General features: G+C 43.7%; 3 protein-coding genes across 3 annotated transcripts; 2 read left to right on the top strand and 1 right to left on the bottom strand.

Annotated features, from left to right (window-relative positions):
* Positions 1-4,974: 4,974 nt before the first annotated feature.
* On the top strand, positions 4,975-9,187 carry LOC111694614. Its single transcript, XM_023463389.1, has one exon. The coding sequence runs from the start codon at positions 5,887-5,889 to the stop codon at positions 7,753-7,755; it is 1,869 nt and encodes a 622-aa protein (XP_023319157.1). The 5' UTR covers positions 4,975-5,886; the 3' UTR covers positions 7,756-9,187.
* Positions 9,188-13,333: 4,146 nt separating this feature from the next.
* LOC106650206 lies at positions 13,334-14,453 on the top strand. The gene is made up of 3 exons (XM_014368116.2): positions 13,334-13,479; positions 13,811-13,934; positions 14,166-14,453. The coding sequence occupies exons 2-3, from the start codon at positions 13,839-13,841 to the stop codon at positions 14,427-14,429; spliced, it is 360 nt and encodes a 119-aa protein (XP_014223602.1). The 5' UTR covers positions 13,334-13,479; positions 13,811-13,838; the 3' UTR covers positions 14,430-14,453.
* LOC106650205 (autophagy protein 5) lies at positions 14,453-16,235 on the bottom strand. Its single transcript, XM_014368115.2, has 4 exons — positions 15,858-16,235; positions 15,569-15,780; positions 15,173-15,495; positions 14,453-15,096 (listed from the first exon to the last, which is right to left on the bottom strand). The coding sequence occupies exons 1-4, from the start codon at positions 16,011-16,013 to the stop codon at positions 14,987-14,989; spliced, it is 801 nt and encodes a 266-aa protein (XP_014223601.1). The 5' UTR covers positions 16,014-16,235; the 3' UTR covers positions 14,453-14,986.
* Between the last annotated feature and the right edge of the window lie 3,687 nt (positions 16,236-19,922).

Consider the following 19,922-nt stretch of genomic DNA (forward strand, 5'->3'; position numbering starts at 1 on the left):
ACGTACATACATTAAAAACACCTATGTATAATAACTCGAAGCGTATGTGTGGCGCTTATTTAAGCATAAAAAAGACGACGACGGTGACGCAGGCGCGAGTGAGCGAGTGAGAGAGAGAGAGAGAGAGAGCTCTTATAATATTATATACACGTACAAGTCGGTGTATAGGTATGTGTTTTATGCGTGTGTGTATATATATACGCGGGCAGAGTCAGCCGCCGCACACGCGCGCGTTTAAAAGAGCAGAGAGCAGAGCGCGCGCGAGCGAATATATAAGCGAGAGTAAGAGATCGGAGCCGGATAATAGCGAAATTCCTGAGCGCTGAGTCAAAAAAAAAACTATATATGCGAGAACGGAGCATCGGGGCACTGATTTTTGCACGTATGTAGCATTTATATATGGGATTTAATGAAAGGGACCGTCGTCGCTTTATATCTGTGTATACTGGATGCTGCGCGCCGACGCCGCCGCGGCTACCACTAGAGCACACGCAGCAGCTTTGCTGCTGCACTGCGGTGCAGTAATAATGTACCAAGCGCATTCGTGGAAAATTTATGAGTTTCCTATCGCGTTGCGCTTTTGCGTCACTCTCTCCCGCGCGCGCGCGCGCCCGAGAGAGCAGAGATTCAAGCAGCTTCTAATGCAAAAGAGTAGCTGTTGCCCTGATACACACACTCGCTCGCACACACACACATACATACGTAAGCTGCGCTCGCAGTTCGGAGCGAAAGAGTGAGATAAATGCATCGCGAGAAAGAAGAAGAAGAAGAAGGAGCAGAAGAAGAGAGGAGTGCGTGATGCAGCTCGTTTTCTTTCTTTCTTTCTTTCTTTCTTGCTTTCGTCGTCGTGCAGTTTGTCGACTTGGCAACGTAGCCAGCCAAAGAGCAGCAGATATATACGCAGAGGAGGCTTGTGCTTCTGCTGTTGCTACTTTTGAGACCGGCTAAACATATTAAAACGTCGGCTCACGCCACCGCAAAAACAACGTGATCTCATTCTGCTGAAAAAGCGACACACGCATATACATACATGCAGTAGTGTGTTGTATATAAAAGTTGGCCGCTATATAACGTCGTGCCACTATAATAGTAGAGACTAGAGCAGCTAGCCCCGCATAGAGCGAGCGCGACACTTGCCCTCGGACTTGCTGCTTCGCAGCTTGAATCGCTCGTTTCGCGCGTTGAAAAGAAGTGCCGCCTACAGGTATAGCATGCCTATATGTTGCTCGTACACGTGTGCGTGCTTGGGCACATATTCCAAATGGATAAATGTATATTTTGCGGAGTGAAAGAGAGAGAAAGACGAAGGAGCAACGGCGAGGAAATTAAAAAGACTCGAAAGACACATATACGTAAGCATACATGTACGTGAGTGCGCGAGCGATGTTACCGGGGAAGAAGATCGAAGAGCGAGGAGCGCGCAAAAATCAAGAGAAGAAGAAGAAGAAGAGGCAAAGACGAAGACGAAGCGAAGAAGAGGCGAAGAAGAAGAAGAGGAGGCAGCTCGTTCGCGCAGGAAATCACTTTCGTTGGAATTCTGAGAAGAACTTCGTTATGCGGCATCGACCGGCCTCGCGCGTAGTTCCGAGAGCTCGGCTTTTGCCTCGCGCTTGCCCCGAGAGAGAACCTCGAGAGAGAGAGAAAGAGAGAGAGAGAGAGAGAGAGAGAGAGAGTGAGAAAGAAAATTTCGAGAAGAGTCATTTTTTAGACCTCACTCGCGCCTCTTGGCCCGCGCGCGCGCGTATATAGCCCGCGAGAAAAAGACAAGTATCCGCCGTGCCGTCAACAGCAACGAGCAGAAGCTGTAGCAACAACGGCAGCAAACCCTGAAGAAGAGATGGTTCATATATGAAGGATGCCGCGAGCTCCGTATATCTCGTCGACGGTCGTATAGCAGTTATTTCTGCTGTTGCTGCTGCTGTTATGTACAGGCAGAGAATCAGCGGACGCGCGCGCGCTCTCTTTCTCTTTTTCGGAGGAATGAGAGTAAGCGAAAAAGGAGTCGTCGACACATTCTTCCTCTTTGGGTACCAACACACACACACATAACACACACGGGGCACATCTCGAGAAAAGAAAGATCTGCGCGCGAGGCGGCTTCTGCCTCTGTGTATACCTATGTGTGTGTGTGTCGTTATGTAGAGGAGGCACTCTCTTGGCGAAAGATCGTTCCAATAATGTTGGCCGATTATCGCGCGAGCCGTGAATAGCTATATAGTGGAGCGAGCGAATCGAGTTCAGCATTTTCTCAATATACATACGATTATTGGGAACGTCAATCTTATCAATTGTAAATAATGGCTCGATTGATAAGCCGCCTCTTTCACTTGTGCCTCTCTCTCTCCCTCGCTCTCTATCTCGGTGTATTCACAAGTGCGAGATCCGATACATAATAAAATACATTAAAGAGAAAAAGACAAGGCGACGATCGAGCGCGTGTTCAAAAACGCACTTATGACACCTAATTACCATCATCGATTATCGACATAACACGTACCGAGAGATCTCTGCCTCGATATTCTTACGTTTTCATTCGATCAAATTTTAATGACTTCTATTGTACCCTATAAGTCGCGAGATGAAAACGGCGTGGCTTGAGGTGTGACTCAATTGGGAAATTAAATGGGACACGCATATATATAGTAGCTCAAAAAATACGTGCGAGATTATGTTTTAGAAAGAAGCTACATTATATATGAGGCAACTCATTGGAGCGACGATGACCGGAGCGCCTCTTAATTCTTTTCCTTGTTTTTAATCCTTGAAACTCGTACGAAGCTCTTGTTTTTCAATCGATATAAAGTAAAACACGACGATCGCGGTTTTGTCGCAACAATTCATACCCGTTAAATCTTAGATTATAGCAGCATCCTCTACATATGTTCGACGAGTGATTGACAATTGAATGCGATCTTTACGTCCGATACACGCACATCTAGCTACGCGTGGCAGTGTATCTAGCACGCACCGGACGACGTCGTATAACGCGACTGCCAAAAAAAAGTTAGTTGAAATTTTCCAAGCGGCTCTAAATGCCAACTTTTAAATCGAGTCAGGGCAACACGTATAGCTCGATGCTCACCTGACCGATTGAATGTAGCGAAGAGCTCGAAAAAATCTGCGCAGCAGTGTTTTTTATGCTTCAAAAATGTATTTCTTTTCGACGTTTGTTGAATAACGGCTCTATTCGGCAAATGTTCCAACAAATGATCTCAAGGACAGGTTGCAAAAACTTTTGTGCCCATCTCTCGTTTCGTTTTTTATTTTTCAATTAATCTTAATCAGGATCAAGGCATTTGGTCATTAATAATTTGGCTTTTGAGCATTCATAGCAGCGAAAAGATTTCTGCTACGTCTATTAGCTCGTTATATAAACGGAACAATTTGAAGTGACATACAAGCCGTCACTAATACACGTTATTTAGAAAAATTGAGCAATTAATAGAATCCAATATATCTCATACAGATCCTCGCAAAAATACTCAAGACATTCGGAAAAGTTGAAAGCGCCTGTATTGCTACCAGTTGAATAATTAATCAGTAATTTCAAACATTCGAAATCGTTATTGACGGCAATAGAAATATACACGAGCGCGCTACATAACACGTGTTTTGCAAGGGTTTTATTCAATTCGATCGATGAATCAAAAAGACTCGAGTCCCCCTTGAATAGGTGAAATTTATATAATCGAATGAACGCCCGAAACTGCTACTGCACGAGCAGCACACAAGAGGCTACAAAAATCTCGGTTACGAAGGCAAACGAATGTCATCGAGGTTGCTCAGTCGCTATATGCACGCATTATAAAGCCACGACGCATTACCCACCACGTACGAGTGCGAGCACAATACGTATAAGTGTGCAAGAATTACAAACGTCCAACGAGTAATGCATGCGCACATGCGTGTATCTTTACACACATATAAACGTACTTAAATACGATCAGAAAAATATATACGGAGTGTGTACGTGCTACATATAGCGAAAAGTGAGTGAGTGAGTAGAGTGAGTGAGTGAGAGAGAGAGAGAGAACACAAGAAGCTATACGGCGGCGGAGTAAGCGCGCGCGGCGCGCAAAAATCCGCTTGGCACCAAGCTGGCTGCCACGAACCGATCGAGGCAGACAATATGGCGCCGATCGCCCCACCGCGAACGGAGAGCCGCGCTCTCGAGTCTCGGCACTCGGCTCAGCCAGGCAGCCTAGACATTAACGGATGCGGGTCTACAAAATGGCGGTGGCAGTCCCCCTCGTTCAAGTGTATGTGTGTGTGTGTGTCTGTGCTTGCAGAGGTGTGAAAGCGCGCGCTATCCTTTTCTTTCTCTCCTTTGCGAACGAGCCCTATATGTGCCACGAGCGCGCGAGAGAAAGAGACGGAGCGAGAGCCAGCGAGAGATCGTGCATGTGGGGGGGAGGGCGCCTACGCCCGCATATATAGCCAGGCACGCACGCATACAGATGCAGCGGGGCTGCCTGCACACATGTGTGTGTATGTGTGTATTCGCAAAGCGCGGGGCAAGAGAGAAAGAAAGAAAGAACGAAAGAGAGAGATGGAAAAGTACAGTGGCGTGGCGTCTCTCTTTCTAGCGCCTCGTTCCTGGAAGCTCAAGGGGACAAGCGAGCAGCCGAGCAGTCTCGAGGCTCTCGAGTTGGCTGGTGTGCGTGCAACCATGAGTGTGTGTGTGTGCACTGTTCGCAATATACGGGAAGGAGAAGAAGCGCGGGGGGACGAGCAGCAGCGGGGAAGAGGGACGAAACACAGCAGCACCAGCACCGGCAATACACACAAACTCGCGTATACGTATAAAAAAAAAAGGAGCATGGCTCGAGGGGGTAGGCTGGCAAGAGCGAGCGAGGCGCGGAGGCTGTGGTGGAGGGGACAAGGGGGCGACCCGAGAGTCGAGTTTGAGCCAGCCAGCCAGGCGGCCAACGAGACGGAGAGAGAAAGAAGATCCGGTCTCGTCTGTGTGAGGCGGTGCTGTACTAGTGTGCGCGCGACGGCCAGTCTGCGAAGGCATATACTTCGTCGCGACACTAAAGACAGTCAGTCGACGAATGTCTCTTTCGTTAGTAACACACAGCGGCGGCGTCGATTTTGTTATTATTATATTACTCATATACGCGCGTCGAGCAGTGCCGGCTTGTGTGTTTGTTTGATCACGGACACTCGTCCGATCTATATAATACACAGAGTGTGATTATATATCGCGCTTCGTGTCAAGTGCCTTAAGTACGGCGTGCGATGCTGAGCATTTTTTCGCCAGTGCCTTAGTTAATATCGAAAAATTGCCGAAGCCGAGTATCAGCCGCTGTACAAGCGACTCCGAAGTATAGCAGCAAGCAGCAGCACAGCAAATCTTCGACGTGAAAACACGAACTCTCTCGACCGAGGCGCCACTATACGTGTGATCGCATTCGCAGAAGTGTGCGTCGTCGTCCGTCTTATATATCTATATACATTGCGGAGAGACACTGGTAGTGGTGTGCGTGTGCGTGCCAAGTATTAGCGCGTGCATGTATGTATGGGTGTGCTGCCTGGCGCGCGCGCGACTCTGTGTCTATCTGTGAACGCGAACGCCGGTATATATGCGCGTGCATATACACCACATCCCATCGTTCGCAAAGTTAAAACGCTCTGCGCTGCCGAGTGTGCTGACTGCTGTGTGTTGCGCGGCGCGCGGTGTATAAGCGACGAGCGAAGCGAGCAGCAGAGCAGCATATTGTGTAACGCATTTCTGAATATAACGAGAACGCGCCGAGTGTGTATATAAAACAGAGACTACTCGGTGTGGCAAAAAAACTTTTGCCAACAGTGGTTGTCACCTGATTATTTTTTTCGTGTCCACCCAAGTGCAATTTTTTTGAATACGAATAAAACAAAACAAAAATGGCTCAAGATTTAGCCCAAAAGTCGCAACCTGTCAGTCACAAGAGCGTCGTTGGAAGCAGAAGAATATTCACTGTAGCTTTTAAGCTGCAGGTGCTCGAGTCTTATCGCAATGACATCGACTGTCGTGGAAATCAGCGAGCAACGGCGCGAAAATTCGGCATCCATCGGCGACAGATACAAAAGTGGCTGCAGAGCGAGGTCGTTCTCCGCAAAAGCCTGGAGAACAGCCCGACAGAGCAACAGAGTGCACCGGCAGCCCCGATGCAACAGACGCCCTCGATGCTCGAACCCGGCAACAAATCCGTAATCAAGGTCGAACCACAGCATCAGCAGCCACAAACCCCGAATAGAACGCCGCTCGAGGTACCCAAATCACATACAGCGACTTCGGGCGCACTTATGACCTTGAGTCAGAGCTCAGCCAGACTGCGTGGCGACAGCAGCGGCGGCGGCGGCGGCGGCACCGACGCCGAGTCGCTATTGCTCGAGCAGCAGCAGCAGCACCAGCAACAACAGCCTCAGCTACCGCAGCCACAGCCACAGCCACAGCATCAACAACAGTCCCCTCCACTTGTTTCTTCGTTTTCCGCCTTGACACTGCAGTCGTCGATTTCAGCTATGCAGAATCCCGAATCTTTTTACGCTTCCGAAGTGCCACATACATATCCTTATTTAATGTCGCAAGCCATGTTTCAACAACAGCAACTGAATCAATTTAATAGTTACGCGGTCGGTCCCCAAGAATATCTGTACCACCAGCAACAAGCACCTCTGGTAACCAGACATCAAAATTCGACATTGGACCAGCAGACCTATACATTAGATTACGAGCGATCCATGCATTATCCAGTAATCAAATCTGAGCGATCTAGTCCAGATTATCCGGTCTACACTGTGATGCAAAATGTCAGCGACGACGAGCGACAATTGCATCTCAGGGTACCACCAGAGGACTACAGAAGAACATCGATTGGTAGCAGCGAGGGTGGAAGTCCGGCACCGAGTCAACCGAGCACCATCGAGTCACACAACTCGCGAGACTCCGACGCCTTCGTCGATGCATCCTCGTCTGACGACAGCGAGGCTGCGGCGACCTCGTTGAGCGGCGATGACGACTCGCACCCGAGGCGTAGGTCGTTCTCGCTTCACTTCAAACTTGGCGTGCTAGACCACTTCCACGGCCACAACGACACCGCGGGAAATCAGCGCGCCACGGCCCGCAAATTCAACATCAACAGGCGCCAGGTACAAAAGTGGCTGAGCCAGGAGAGCGAGCTCAGGGGACTGGCGCTGACCTGCCGAACGGAGAGACAGCGTCTCGGACCGATGAGCAACGACTCGGGTGTAAGTAGTCCGGTCGATTTGAGCGCGGCTTCCGTCGAGTTCGATAGCAACCAAAATGCCATCGAAGACGAGGAATCGGTAAATTCTCAGGTCCCCGGTTACTGTTCCTGCTGTGCGGATGGCCAAGCCTTTAACAAACGTAGAATCTGTTGCATCGAATCGCCTTATCCTATTTCCGAAGAAGTAAGTCCGAAAAAAGCGCGTACGATCGAGGGCTATGACGAGCCCGTGCAAGACACGCCACTTTGTCTTGTGAAGCCGAAAATTGTAAAATTAAGCGCGGAACCAACGCAGCAGCAAGTCAACGATCAAGTTCCGGCGATTTCCAGCAAGAAAGATCAAATATTGTTCAAGCCATACTTGGATATTCCTAGTAGCAAATCGAGTAGGCAAGAGAGCAACAAATCCAATTTGCAAAACGTAAGCCAGACCGGACGAGTCGGTTTTGTGCCTTGGCAACAAAGTTTCGAGCACGTCAACAGCGCTTTTGTGAGGTACGGTTCGAACATGCGCAAATGTTGATTTTTCGCCCCATAAATATTTACAGAGACGAGTATGAAATTATATTATATTTTTAATATGTACAGTGATAATTACAAACTTAAGTTTAATTATGAGTACCGGTCGGAAATGGGATCTAGTCGAGAAATGAATAATCCCTCTTGGTACTTTACACAATTTCATGAAAAATAACTTAATTTTCGAAAGGCTTTATTTATTTTTTAGTATTCATGAGTAATTTAAAATATTAATACATTTTAGTATTTTTAAATGAATTTTTTTAACTAATGCGAAATTTTTAAATTACGTTAAAAATCGATTGACAAATTCTAATAAGAACGATCGGTCAATCTTATTGTAAAAAAGTCTGCGGTGCCTTTAAAAAAACACCGCTCATCTGCCAACATTAAGCAATTTGCTACTTTCCACAATAGCTATTAATGTACATATATTGTAAATATGTAAAAGTAAGAAAATTATTTTAAAATCATAATCGACGCGTTCAAAATTCGTGGTTTCTGGGTGCCTTTTGTATTCGTTAGTTCATGCTATAGCCTCTCACGGAATAATTTTTCCGAATCGGTGCATTATCGATGAGCTTTGAAATAGCTTCGAATGTATGATTTTTTAAATTATATGAAAATAAGCTCGATATACTATAGTGATCTCGATCGATACAAATAATGAAACTCATGTGCCTTACTACGAGTTAAACGAATTTTTTTTTGTAAATTCTACGTACTATAGTTAAGGATGACGTAGAAGAAACTAAATTAAATATATTTTGTAAATTTTAATGCAATAATAAATAATACACGTAGAATTTACAAAAACATTACGAGATTATTGTGTGATGTAAAAAATCAGATGTGCCTTGTACAGTAAATCTCGTATGAAAATTCTCCAATTTTAAAAATGTGATATCCCGAAATTTATATAAATCTTTATTTGCGAAGGACTGCAGTGTCTTATTTTCGAAAAAAATATCAAATGTACGTATGTATTTATGTATTTAATAATTATATCGATATGAACGAATATATATTTATACATTTACAGTTAGTTAACTGTAAATATTTATCATGTTAAGGACACGAAATTAGTGTCAAAATCAAATTGCATATATACGCGATAAATCGTATATATAAATATATTATTTATATTTATAAAGATGTATCTATAAACTTGTGATGTCTACGAGTAACAGCGACTGAAATTGTCTTTATGAAATGTGTGAATGTTGATAATATGTAATGTTTGAAAAGAAATCTTTAAACGTAAAACTCAGTTAACGATGTCATTGACTCAAAGTCTTATTTTGTGTAATAACTGAATAATAATAATATTATTGTTTAATTTGTAATAATATTAATTCTGTTATCATCGACGTATACATCGCAAACCTATGAAATTTATAGAGTATGAAAAGAAAATAAAAGAAATAATTTGGAAATAAAAATCTTACATCATTGAATTTTTTTCCCAGCCTATTATTGGACTTTTTTTTTTAAATAGATAAACATACGCATTAAAAAGTAATGACTTATTGAAAATGATAAAAAGCCTCATTGGTAATAGCGCCGCGCGTCCGGCAATTCTACAGTAATTAAGACTTAGGAAAATGCATCGGTCTACAAAATTGCACACTTCGAAATCTTCTTTTTTTTTTTTTTCAACCGAGTTACGAACTTTTAGCGCGTCTCATTGCATCGTGCATCTAGTTACAAACTCTCACTTTATTTACAGGAGCTAATCTAAGAAGAGGGTTAAGTCATTTTTAATTGAGATTGCACGCTTATCTCGAGCGGCGTAGCGATAAAAATTCCTAGTAGGCGCATCGCGCTTTATCGCGTTGGAAAGAGAGCTTGCAGCACGAACGAGTGTGCGTGCGTGTAAAATAGAATGGAAAAACAGTGAGTGCAGTTGGTGTACATTGGCCGGTTACAGTACGATAAAGCCGCGATATATAACATATCGAATGAAAATCGTAAGAGAAAACGTCAGCATAAAAAACCGAAATAAACAGCGGGTCCCAGCGTTATTCGAGCATACATAAGTTGCAATATAATAATGCGACGATGTACTCTGCGTGGGTGGGAGCTCGAGCGCGAGCCTCAGAACTTTTCCGACGGTGGTGACAGCAACAGCAGCAGCAGCAGCAGCGGCGGCGTAGAAAAGAGTATATACGCGAGCTGAAGTGTAGTGCAGCAGCAACGCCTCTCTTTCGTTCTCGATACTTATGTGTGTAATGCGTTAACACACAGCCACGATCACGAACGCGCGCGACTGCATCGTATAATATAATATACACGTACGCGTGTGTATATGCACAAATAAAAGTGTGTATGTATACAATATATATAAAAGGCATTGCAAGAAACAGCTACTTTACTATCGTAATATGTGCGCTGTGCACAGTGCACGGGCCGGACGCGGAGAGCCGCCGCCGCATCATGGCGCGAGCCGAGAGAGTCGTGCAGTCGTCCAAGTTGCTGCACTGCTGCATGCCTCGCCTCGAAATCGCGCGATGTTGCGTACGATAAATGCATACATATATACTCGCGCGCATGCATACATACATATCTATATGTATCGATAGGCGCGCATGTGTGCGTCAAAGTGTGTCTGTGTCCGAGAGCTGTGTGCATGAGACGACGGACGACGACGACGACGACGACGACGACTACGACGACGACACGCTGGCTAGCTCGTTCGTTCGCGCAGTTATGCACGCCCGTATTGCCGCGCGATGCATGCGTCGATGCATGTCTGCGTTCGTATATAACTACAATATACAGCTCTGCCTGCACATCGGTCCTATACACATATATAATGTATCGCGCACGACATTTAATTGACGACGATTGTGTTTATTGCGTTATTCGCGTGCAACCAAAGCAGAGTCGAGCGAGCGAGCTCGACGAGTGAGGCTGTGTGCTTTTTTGATCCAATTGCGCAGACACGCGGTCCTACCGGTCGTTTCAGACCTGCAATGAAAAAAAAGATCTGCGACTGCGTGTCGCAGGGCTCTCATGACTCAGATACGCGTCAAGTATACATATGGAAGAGAAAAAAAAGTAAACGAGAAAAAATGAAAAAATCGAAAAATAAACGCGAGCGTACGGGCGCGGGCCACGGATATATACCTGTACTCGCGCGTTCGATCATAGTTATTAACATACACGGCGTTGTTGTGTGTGTATATTGAGCGCGAGAGCTTATTCGAGTCTCGCACATCTCGACTGGCAAGTTTTCCACTTAACGCCTTTTGCCTCTCGCATTCAGCGCCTCCGTAATTATAAGTTGAACCGCCGCCGCCGCCGAGTATATATAAAAACTACGACACATCGAAGCACGAAAACTTGCAGCACGTAAATGAATGGTCTGCGCCGCGCTCGATCTCGAACTTTGCGCGCACCTCTCAGCGCGAGCGGTAAAAGTGTACACATACATACACACATATCGTGGTGGTATATACGAATGTGTGCATGTATACGTGTAAATTAAAGTGCACGTTATCTCTCGCGCCGAAGGCACATATATATACAATATAACCTTGATACGTAACGCCGATGAGGAATAAATATTATATCTCTTTCAGCTCTTTTTTTTCTTTTTGCGAGCGCGCCGTGTGCGTGACTGCAGGCCACCACCGGCACACATACATACATACACACGCGGCTTAACTCAGCCGTCGCATCTAAAATGCTACTGCCTCGCTCTTTTATCGCTCGTTGAAATTTTTCGCGACTCGCGCGCGCTTTTTTAATATCGAGCGAGCCTCGCGCGTTCGGCGATTTTCTTCGAAGAGATTTGCCCGGATCGATGTCGTTCGCTCCTGTCTTTTTTGTTGTGCTTCTTGCGATGGCGTTAAAAGGTTGGAATTGAGATTTTAAACGAGCTTTTAGGACAAATGGCGTTCGTTTGTGCGGCGACGGCGGGCGTTTACAACTCGGTTGCGACACCTTCATTGTTAATGAAAAAAAGAAAAACGTCAAATCGGCTGCTGCTCTACGCAATTATATCATACACGGGGGATTATGCAAATATCGTTATATTCGCGTCAGGTCTGCTGCTGCTGGTCTGCCGCGATTTGTGTGGTAAAAATCGCGCGCAAGAATCAAGAAAAAGAAAAAATAAAATATAAACATAATCCCGCGAACGTGAATCATGCCAACTGCAGAGAGTGTACGAGAGAAGCAGCGAGAGGGAGAGAAAAAATATATATTATAAGATAAAAAAGAAAAAAGTCGCGATTCAATATTTGCACGTATGCGCGCGCGCGCGAACGAGCTCGATCGCGATCGGTCATGGCAATAGAGGGAACAAAATTATATCCATCATCGATGTCAATATTTAATGAGAAAAAAAACTGGATTTCTTATAATTATAAAATCAGCGAAAAAAGAACATTCAACGTTGGTTACAATCAATCGGCACAAACAACCTTCGCTTCTGCTCTGCTGCTGCTGCTGCTGCTGCTACTGCCGTTTGCCCGTCGGCAATAATACAACGTGTGTCCATTCTCTCTTTCTCTCTCGCTCTGTCTCTTAGCTGCACACATGGGAGAGTATGTATGTATGTGTTGTGAATCAGCCTGGCGTTCGGTCGTAAATTGTTGCTCGTTCTCATTCCGATCAAAAAAAAAAAAGTAAAAAGGCAAGTATGGCTTGTATGGCTTCATTGATAAAAATCGGAGGAATATTTCAAAACTGGATTTTCACCAAATATATACACTCGTGCGATCTTTCCTCGCTCGCAGCAGCAGCAGCTCTCTCAGAAAAGAGCGCTAAATAATGAGCGCGTTATGCGTCTCTGCGCGCCCGATATGCACGCGCGTATATATTATAAGCGGGGAATCTTTATGAGTGCAGAGACAATAGTGGCCACGCAAGCTCCTTATACGCGAGACAAGAGAACGAGCGCGAGAATACATAGAATCGCGCGCGCACAAGTGGCGCTAAATATAAATAAAATTCGTTTTAATTATTTTCAACTGACTCGAGGTGCGTATACGAGAGAACGAGCTTGACGAACGAAAGCTCAATGCAACACGTTATACCTTGTGTATATAGAATCGTTACGTATGCATTAAAAAGCTGCGCACCGCAGCGAGCAAAAAGCTCTGACAGAGAGCGTAGCAGCAGCAGCAGCAGTAGTAGTAATAGTACGGCAAGTAGTACAACCGATTGCGATTCATCGCGGCCGAAACTACTTCATTCGCACCGACGTATACCACCGCGTCAAGAGAGATGTATTTAAAGCCACACGCGCGTGCGGCCCGAACCTGTGCATTTCGTTATGTGTCGTCGTATATATAAAACACACGCACGCAACTCGAATATAGAGAGTCGAGTGCTAATATATAGCACTTGCGCGCGCGAATCGAAAGAAGATACCCGAAAGCTTCGCTTTGCTCTCGCTCTCTTTCTCTAGCGAGGCGTATTTTTATCCTAAGATACGTTCTGTCTTTCTCTCTCTTTCTTCGGTTGCATTCGCTGCAGCAGCAGCAACTTATAACCGGCGGCGATGCGCAACGTTAATCTTGCACTTGTGTGCTTGCTGCACATGCAGTTTATTTGAGAAGTTTTGTGTGCTTTTACCGCTGCTGCCGTTGCTTAGTGTGCATTAAAAGCGACTTTTCAGAACAACCGGAGAGACTTTTCGCACCCGCTAACGCGCCCCCACACGTGGCGTGTCACCACCACCGCCGACGCCGTTGCTGATGCTGACACTACTTCCGAGGTTACTCCTCATTCTTTTTTCATTTTTTTTTTACTTCTGTTTTCTCTTACTTCGCCTCACTACCTCTCGCACTCGCTCCCTCGCACCCACCTCAAAGCTGCTTTTCAATATTTTCAATGTATAGAGCGCATATCTACCTTGAGACGTACAAAAACATGTGTGTGATATTTTTATACTCGACGCGCACATATACGCGCGTGTACTGTATAGACGCGCACACGCACTCTTAGCGGCGCTCACGACACGATATTTGCACGTATTCGTGGATTAACATGATATTGAATTTCCAATGATACATAATAATACAAATGTGTAATTGATTCGCACGCAGGTAAAAGCAAGGACTCTCGGCGATATAGATGCCCTCGAGTTATGTCTCGCCCGATGTTAAGAGTACATTGACACACGAGGAGATTCGTCGCAGATATCAAGACACGTCGCTGATCATCTTTAAAGTAAGCCAACGTTTCGACAGCTCCGTATAATTTTGCATTTATCGTATTTCACTTGTGTATTAATCGAATTCTATGCTATTTGCCGCGTCTCGAGCTTCAAATAGTCGTCATCGACGAGTGACATTACATTTTTTTTTTAATTACCTTATTTTTGTTTCTTATTTAAATTTTAAGAAGCCAAAAAGATAACAAATTTTTTTAAAGACGAGTATTATTTTTAAAATTTTCTAGGAACACCAGTTATACCGTGTGCGGAGACGACACGAAAGCGAGCGCGAAAGCTCGACGTACGCAAATTTCGATATAAATAGAAAAACAATGACCTACGCGAGCAACGGCAATGATCCTGTGATTTTGCCCAAAACGACGACAACGTCCGCCACTACGACAGACGGTGCTGCGCTAACGATCGCACGTACAAATCGAGAATCTAGACTGTCGCTTCAATTATTCAGGATACACCGTAAGCCCGGGGACACCTGTACAATAGGTTGAGCATCGAGTTAGCTGCATTTATATTTTTCCGTTAAAACTTTGATAGACTTTATTATGATAATAGTCTATGATATAATTTGTTTTTTTTTTTACACAATAGTAGCGTATCGTACGAATATTAATACAAATTTTTTAAATGGTAAACAGTGCTTTTTTCTAATAAAATATTCAATAAATTAATCTAAAACAAACAGAATTAAACAATCAGAATCACATGTTTGATAGTAAAAATTATACCAAGCTATTTTTACAAATTAAATTATATAAAAAATGTATGTACATAAATTAAATATATAGTAACAATCAAAGAACGTCTATGATCTGTACAATACTACCATCAGTCTATCATCTTGCATGAAATTTTGGCTTCGAATAGCCTGACAATGTTCTGTTCATTTTGACTTACTTTCTATGATCGCTGATAAAATGTTAGGGCATCTCATAGATGCTGACAATTATTTAAGAAAAAATAATGCATTATCTTTTAATATCTTTGCACAATAGCTTTAAATGAAGCCTAATTAAATAGATAAAAATTCTGATAAGTCTTGTATGTGTTACGTTATTAGTATCAAGTGCAGGAAGTTATCTGGATAACTGAGATGCTCTGATAACCATTGCAGGGGAGCATCCAATGAAGGAATTATTCCATGAGTTCTAACGGAGGCTGAAAGTATTAATTTTTATATTTAGTTGTATGCTTAAAATTAAAATATTACATATTTGTTTTATTATATTCAAACCTGTTTCTTCATTTGGAAAAAGTTCATTCAAAAGGTGTTTCAAAGTTTTTCTGTGTCCATCTTCTAATAAAGGTTTGACTAGTCTCTGAATGTATTTGTCTTCACTAATATAACATCTAAAAGGTATGTATTTAAAACCTTCATCGCTAGTAGCTTCCATAAGCTTACGATTCACAGCCCAAAACTGATCAAATTTGTCATTTAATAAACCAAGCCATAGTTGATTGTGGTCCTTCTTTTGCATATTTGAAACAAGTTGACCACGGTGTTTCAGAACATCAGCTTCTTTGATACAAGACAGAAAATGAGATTCAACAATTTCTCTGCAATAGTTTAAAATATTTCAGTTAATCTGTGATCACATAGTGCACGTATAGAGAAAGGTAAAATTTTTACTTGTTATTGCATCTCATTAGAACATCTTCTGGAAACTTCCTAAAATGTACAACAATATTCCAAGGCAACTGTACATCATTATGGTACAGATCCAGTAACGCACCAATTGGTATATGCCACTTCAATGGTATTCCGTTAAATTCTAGCCACATTTCATTTTCAGGCTTGTCTTGTCCTTCTTGCTGTACGTGTCGCATAAAGTGTTTTCTGACCTATAATAAAAAAGGTATAATAAATTACATATTATATTGTTCAGACTATTCTCAATCAAAATTTAATGAAAACTTACTTTATCTGTACAAAGAGGGAAATAACTTAATCTAGGCACCATCAAATAAAATGGATCAGGTGCCTGCAAATCATATACTTCCTCTGGATCTAATTGAAAACAAACAGGCACTTTACCTTCCCATATTTCACGCAACACTTCACGATCATTAGCCATTGTTATTATGATATGCTAAGAGGTATTATATTGTTTAAAAAACAAAAGAATCGATTCCGAGTGTTGTAAACATCTCAGTCTAATCAAGGGTTGCCATATCGTAGAGGGTACTTGGGACTTGGGTTATGTTTTATTTCCGTGACTTATGTGTTTCTCATGCCATCTGCAAGATGCAGTCAACGTTAAAAAACACGAAGAAGTACGGAGAATACATACGGTGGGTACGAATACCGACATCTTGTTAGACGGTCGGTAACATTATCGGACGAAAGTTGAGGTTATATTCGAGTATCGCAATTGGATAAGTGGAGTATTGCAGTTACTAATAGTCGGTTACATTTTTAAGAATACTCAATCAGTTTATCATCTGATTAAATTTAAAAGTGATCTATAAAAGCTGGATAATGATGTATACTTAAAAATCTTACTTCGTGATGTACTATACTTTTATAGCGTTCCATTCAAATTTAGCCAAAGATGTAAGTATAATCGACGCATACTTTATGCAAAGTCTGGTATGCACTTTTCAAAATGGGTTAAATTTGAATTTCAGTGGAATGATACTGGACTGTAACGGCGAAGTATAAAATAATCTTTGAGATGGACGAAATGGAAACGTTAGCCGTTTGACTTCGAACTCGTGAGTAGCCGTTAACACTAATTCACTGCACTTTTGATACACCATCTTTGGCTCGAGCTTACACGACTTTCTATTAGCCATTATCAAAAACACTTTACACAACACAACACAGCACAGTAGAACGCAGCACAACACACATTTCAACGATTCTCACTTGTTCTATCGCGACACACTTGCATTACCGAAACTTACAATAGCGTGAAACAAGAAGAATATCCAAACTGATTTACAAAAACTTGATCGACTGTTCGGTCATCAGCTCATAAGTTGAATAGCGGTTGGCGGCAGGGGGTGCAAACTGCAAAATACTGAAAATGCGCGGGCTGGCTAACCGTCGCCGCATTCTGCGTTACGCCAGTAAATTTTCGAATTCGAGTCTCGGCGATTCAATCGAAGATTCTTTTTTTTTTTCGTTTTACTAACGATTGATCATCGTGCGTGTCGCATTGAAAAAAAAGACGAAGAAACATAGCTGCAATTGTACCAGGAAGAACAATTACATAACTAATCGTATCGCTTTAGTTGACTAACCAATTGATAAAAGCTTGTCTCTCTGTCTTTCTTTGTGTGTGGGTTGTTTGTGTGCTAGAGAGAGAGAGAGAGAGAGAGAGTCGAGGCGTCGTTTTCTCCACAACACACGAGACGACAATTGAGAGACGCGCGCGCGAGTTTTAACGATTCTTCGCTCTCCTTTAAGTGATAATCTGTGCTTCGTTGCATATTAGACGCGAGTCGTTGCTCGTAAATCACGTGTGTAGATGTATGTTCGCGAAGCTACACACAGATAGTCGCCTATTAGGATCCATCGGTTGACTCGCGACTTTAATATGCGTGTATGCAGCCGGCGATCGAGAGCTGCAAAAATCGAAGAAAAGAGATTCGCTCGGGAGACAATAATAATACGGCGATAAGACTATGCTCGCATCCATGCGCGACGAGACTGAGTCAGAGAGCTGAGAGAGCGAGAGAAATGTGAGAATCGCCGAGCGGCGACGCGACATCGCCTCCGCTCAGATTTGAGATTATTGAGTCCGGCCTTTGTTATTATTGGAAAACATCGTCCCGAGCTTGGACTGCTGTGAGTCTATTCCTGTATATGTTGTTTATTATGTACCTATAATGTCGTGATTGGCCGTGAACCTCGTCGCGGTGACTCGAAAAAGCCACGTGCGGCAGCGCGACGCATATTGTTCGAAATCTCGAGTCGACGCGTCAATCCGCGCATCAACAAATATATACGATATGCACTTGTCGTTACGTTTACATTTTTATACGTTACATATACGTTTGGTGCCAATCGGCCTTGCGCGAATCGATCATTTTCATGCACACTCGTTAACACAATATTGAAAATATTTGGCTGCTTTGAAAGCTCGGCTCTGAATTCTTGCACCGAACATAATATCATATGCTCCCCCCTCGCGAATTATAATGTCGAGCATAGTTGCCAGTTGTACTTTACTCATTACTTTATAATTATTTAGAAACATTACATCAAGGGGGGGCTTACATCTACGCGCCACGTCCCGTGCATCGGTCGACTTGTGCATTCGAGTGTCGCGCGTCAACGCCTTATCGACGTGAGAAAAAAATCATCGCACACTGCACACTGTAACTGCACTGCGATCGGCACTGCATATTGTATACATTATTACAAGTTTAGCGAGCTCAGTTCGCGCGCAGCGATCCCAATCGTGTATTGGCGTGATCTGTGCGTCTCGAGCATTTTGCAGTAGTGCGCGCCGAGCAGCAGCAGCAGTGCAGTTTCCAGTATCGCATTATTATTATTATATAAATAAAGTCGCGCTCTGATCTTTCAGTGAGCCGCAGCGAGCCAAGAGATGTATACAGCTGCTGCTGCCTTATCGAGCTACAACGAGACCTCTGGCTTGCATCTCGCTCCGAGAAAGATCGGGGCAAAAATCGAACGCGCTCTCGAGATTTCATATATTACTTGTATAATACACGCAAATACGAGATCACCCCGTAAGAACGCGGATTCGTGGATGCGTCGAGGATCTTTCGGTATATCGCGTACGAATTTGACGACAAATTTGATTAACCGAGCTTTTTGATTCGGCGATCGAATACACCGCGAAATCGCCGCGCTGCTGTCCCATCTGTAAAATTGATTACGATCGCAATACAGCCCGAGACCAATATGAAAGACGTTAATTGCCGTATCGATCGCGATCGAATCAAAAATCGCTGCGCCAACTGCAGTTGCATTTATACATGCGTAATTGTATACGTGCGATGCGCTGCGGGCGATTATCTCGTTGTTATCGAGCGACTTTGCGCCAAAGCGATACTCGGTCACCATATGTAACATATTGTATCTCGCTGGCAAATGGCAATGCGTTGCATATTGCACTTGCGCTCTAATGTTCTTCCGTGTCGACAGCGCGTGAAAACGGGATGGCTCCGACGAACGCACATTATAAAATTCCACCACGGGCGCGAGAGAAGATCGTTGGGGTAGATGCGGCGAAGAGAAAAAACGAAAAAGGACACGGGTACGTTGCGGTCGAAGGGCCGCCGGTGTCACTGTCGTACTGCGATCTCTCGGTGTGTATATTATATATTCACAAGCGAGTACATTTAATAACTCGAAAGGGGACTCGGTGTGCGGAGAGAAAAAAACGACGAGAAAGATAATTGTGCATGAGTCTTTTGTATTTCTCTCATTTTGCACTATACAAGTGCGTGTGCAGTCGAATCGAGCCGAAGCCGTGCAGCAGATTTGCGTAACAATTCTCCCGACAAATATCGCTCGAATCTTATCTCAGCAGCCGATCTCCTACAAAGTTTCAATAACAATTAATTAACAAAACATTGAATTTTATACACGTCGAGCTCGCGTCGATAAGGAGCTCTCGCGCCTCGGCTCGGCGATGATTTTACCGTTGCAATATTTTATACGTCTCCGCGACGATCTCATACGCTTACAATACGCCTGTTATACATATGCGCGCTTTATTTATTCGATAATAATCCTACTTACATTGTCAGCGACGCTTTATCGATATCTCGAGCCGTACAATTATACCATCGCGCTTAGAAACTATTTTTTAATTTTATTTTCCTCTGTGCGATTTTTATTTTTCCTATTTTTTTGTACCCCCGTCGACGATTCGCGCTCGATTCAAGAACAAAAAGGCGATTATTGTGCGATTTGCCTCGTGCGACTTCTTTTTCGATATATCATTTTGCTGCATGTTCATACATTATACGCACTTGAACCGCGGAGCGTCTCTCGAGTCTGATCG

Source organism: Trichogramma pretiosum, unplaced genomic scaffold (genome assembly GCF_000599845.2).
Source record: "Trichogramma pretiosum strain Unisexual culture from Peru unplaced genomic scaffold, Tpre_2.0 scaffold121, whole genome shotgun sequence".
Lineage (NCBI taxonomy): Eukaryota > Metazoa > Arthropoda > Insecta > Hymenoptera > Trichogrammatidae > Trichogramma > Trichogramma pretiosum.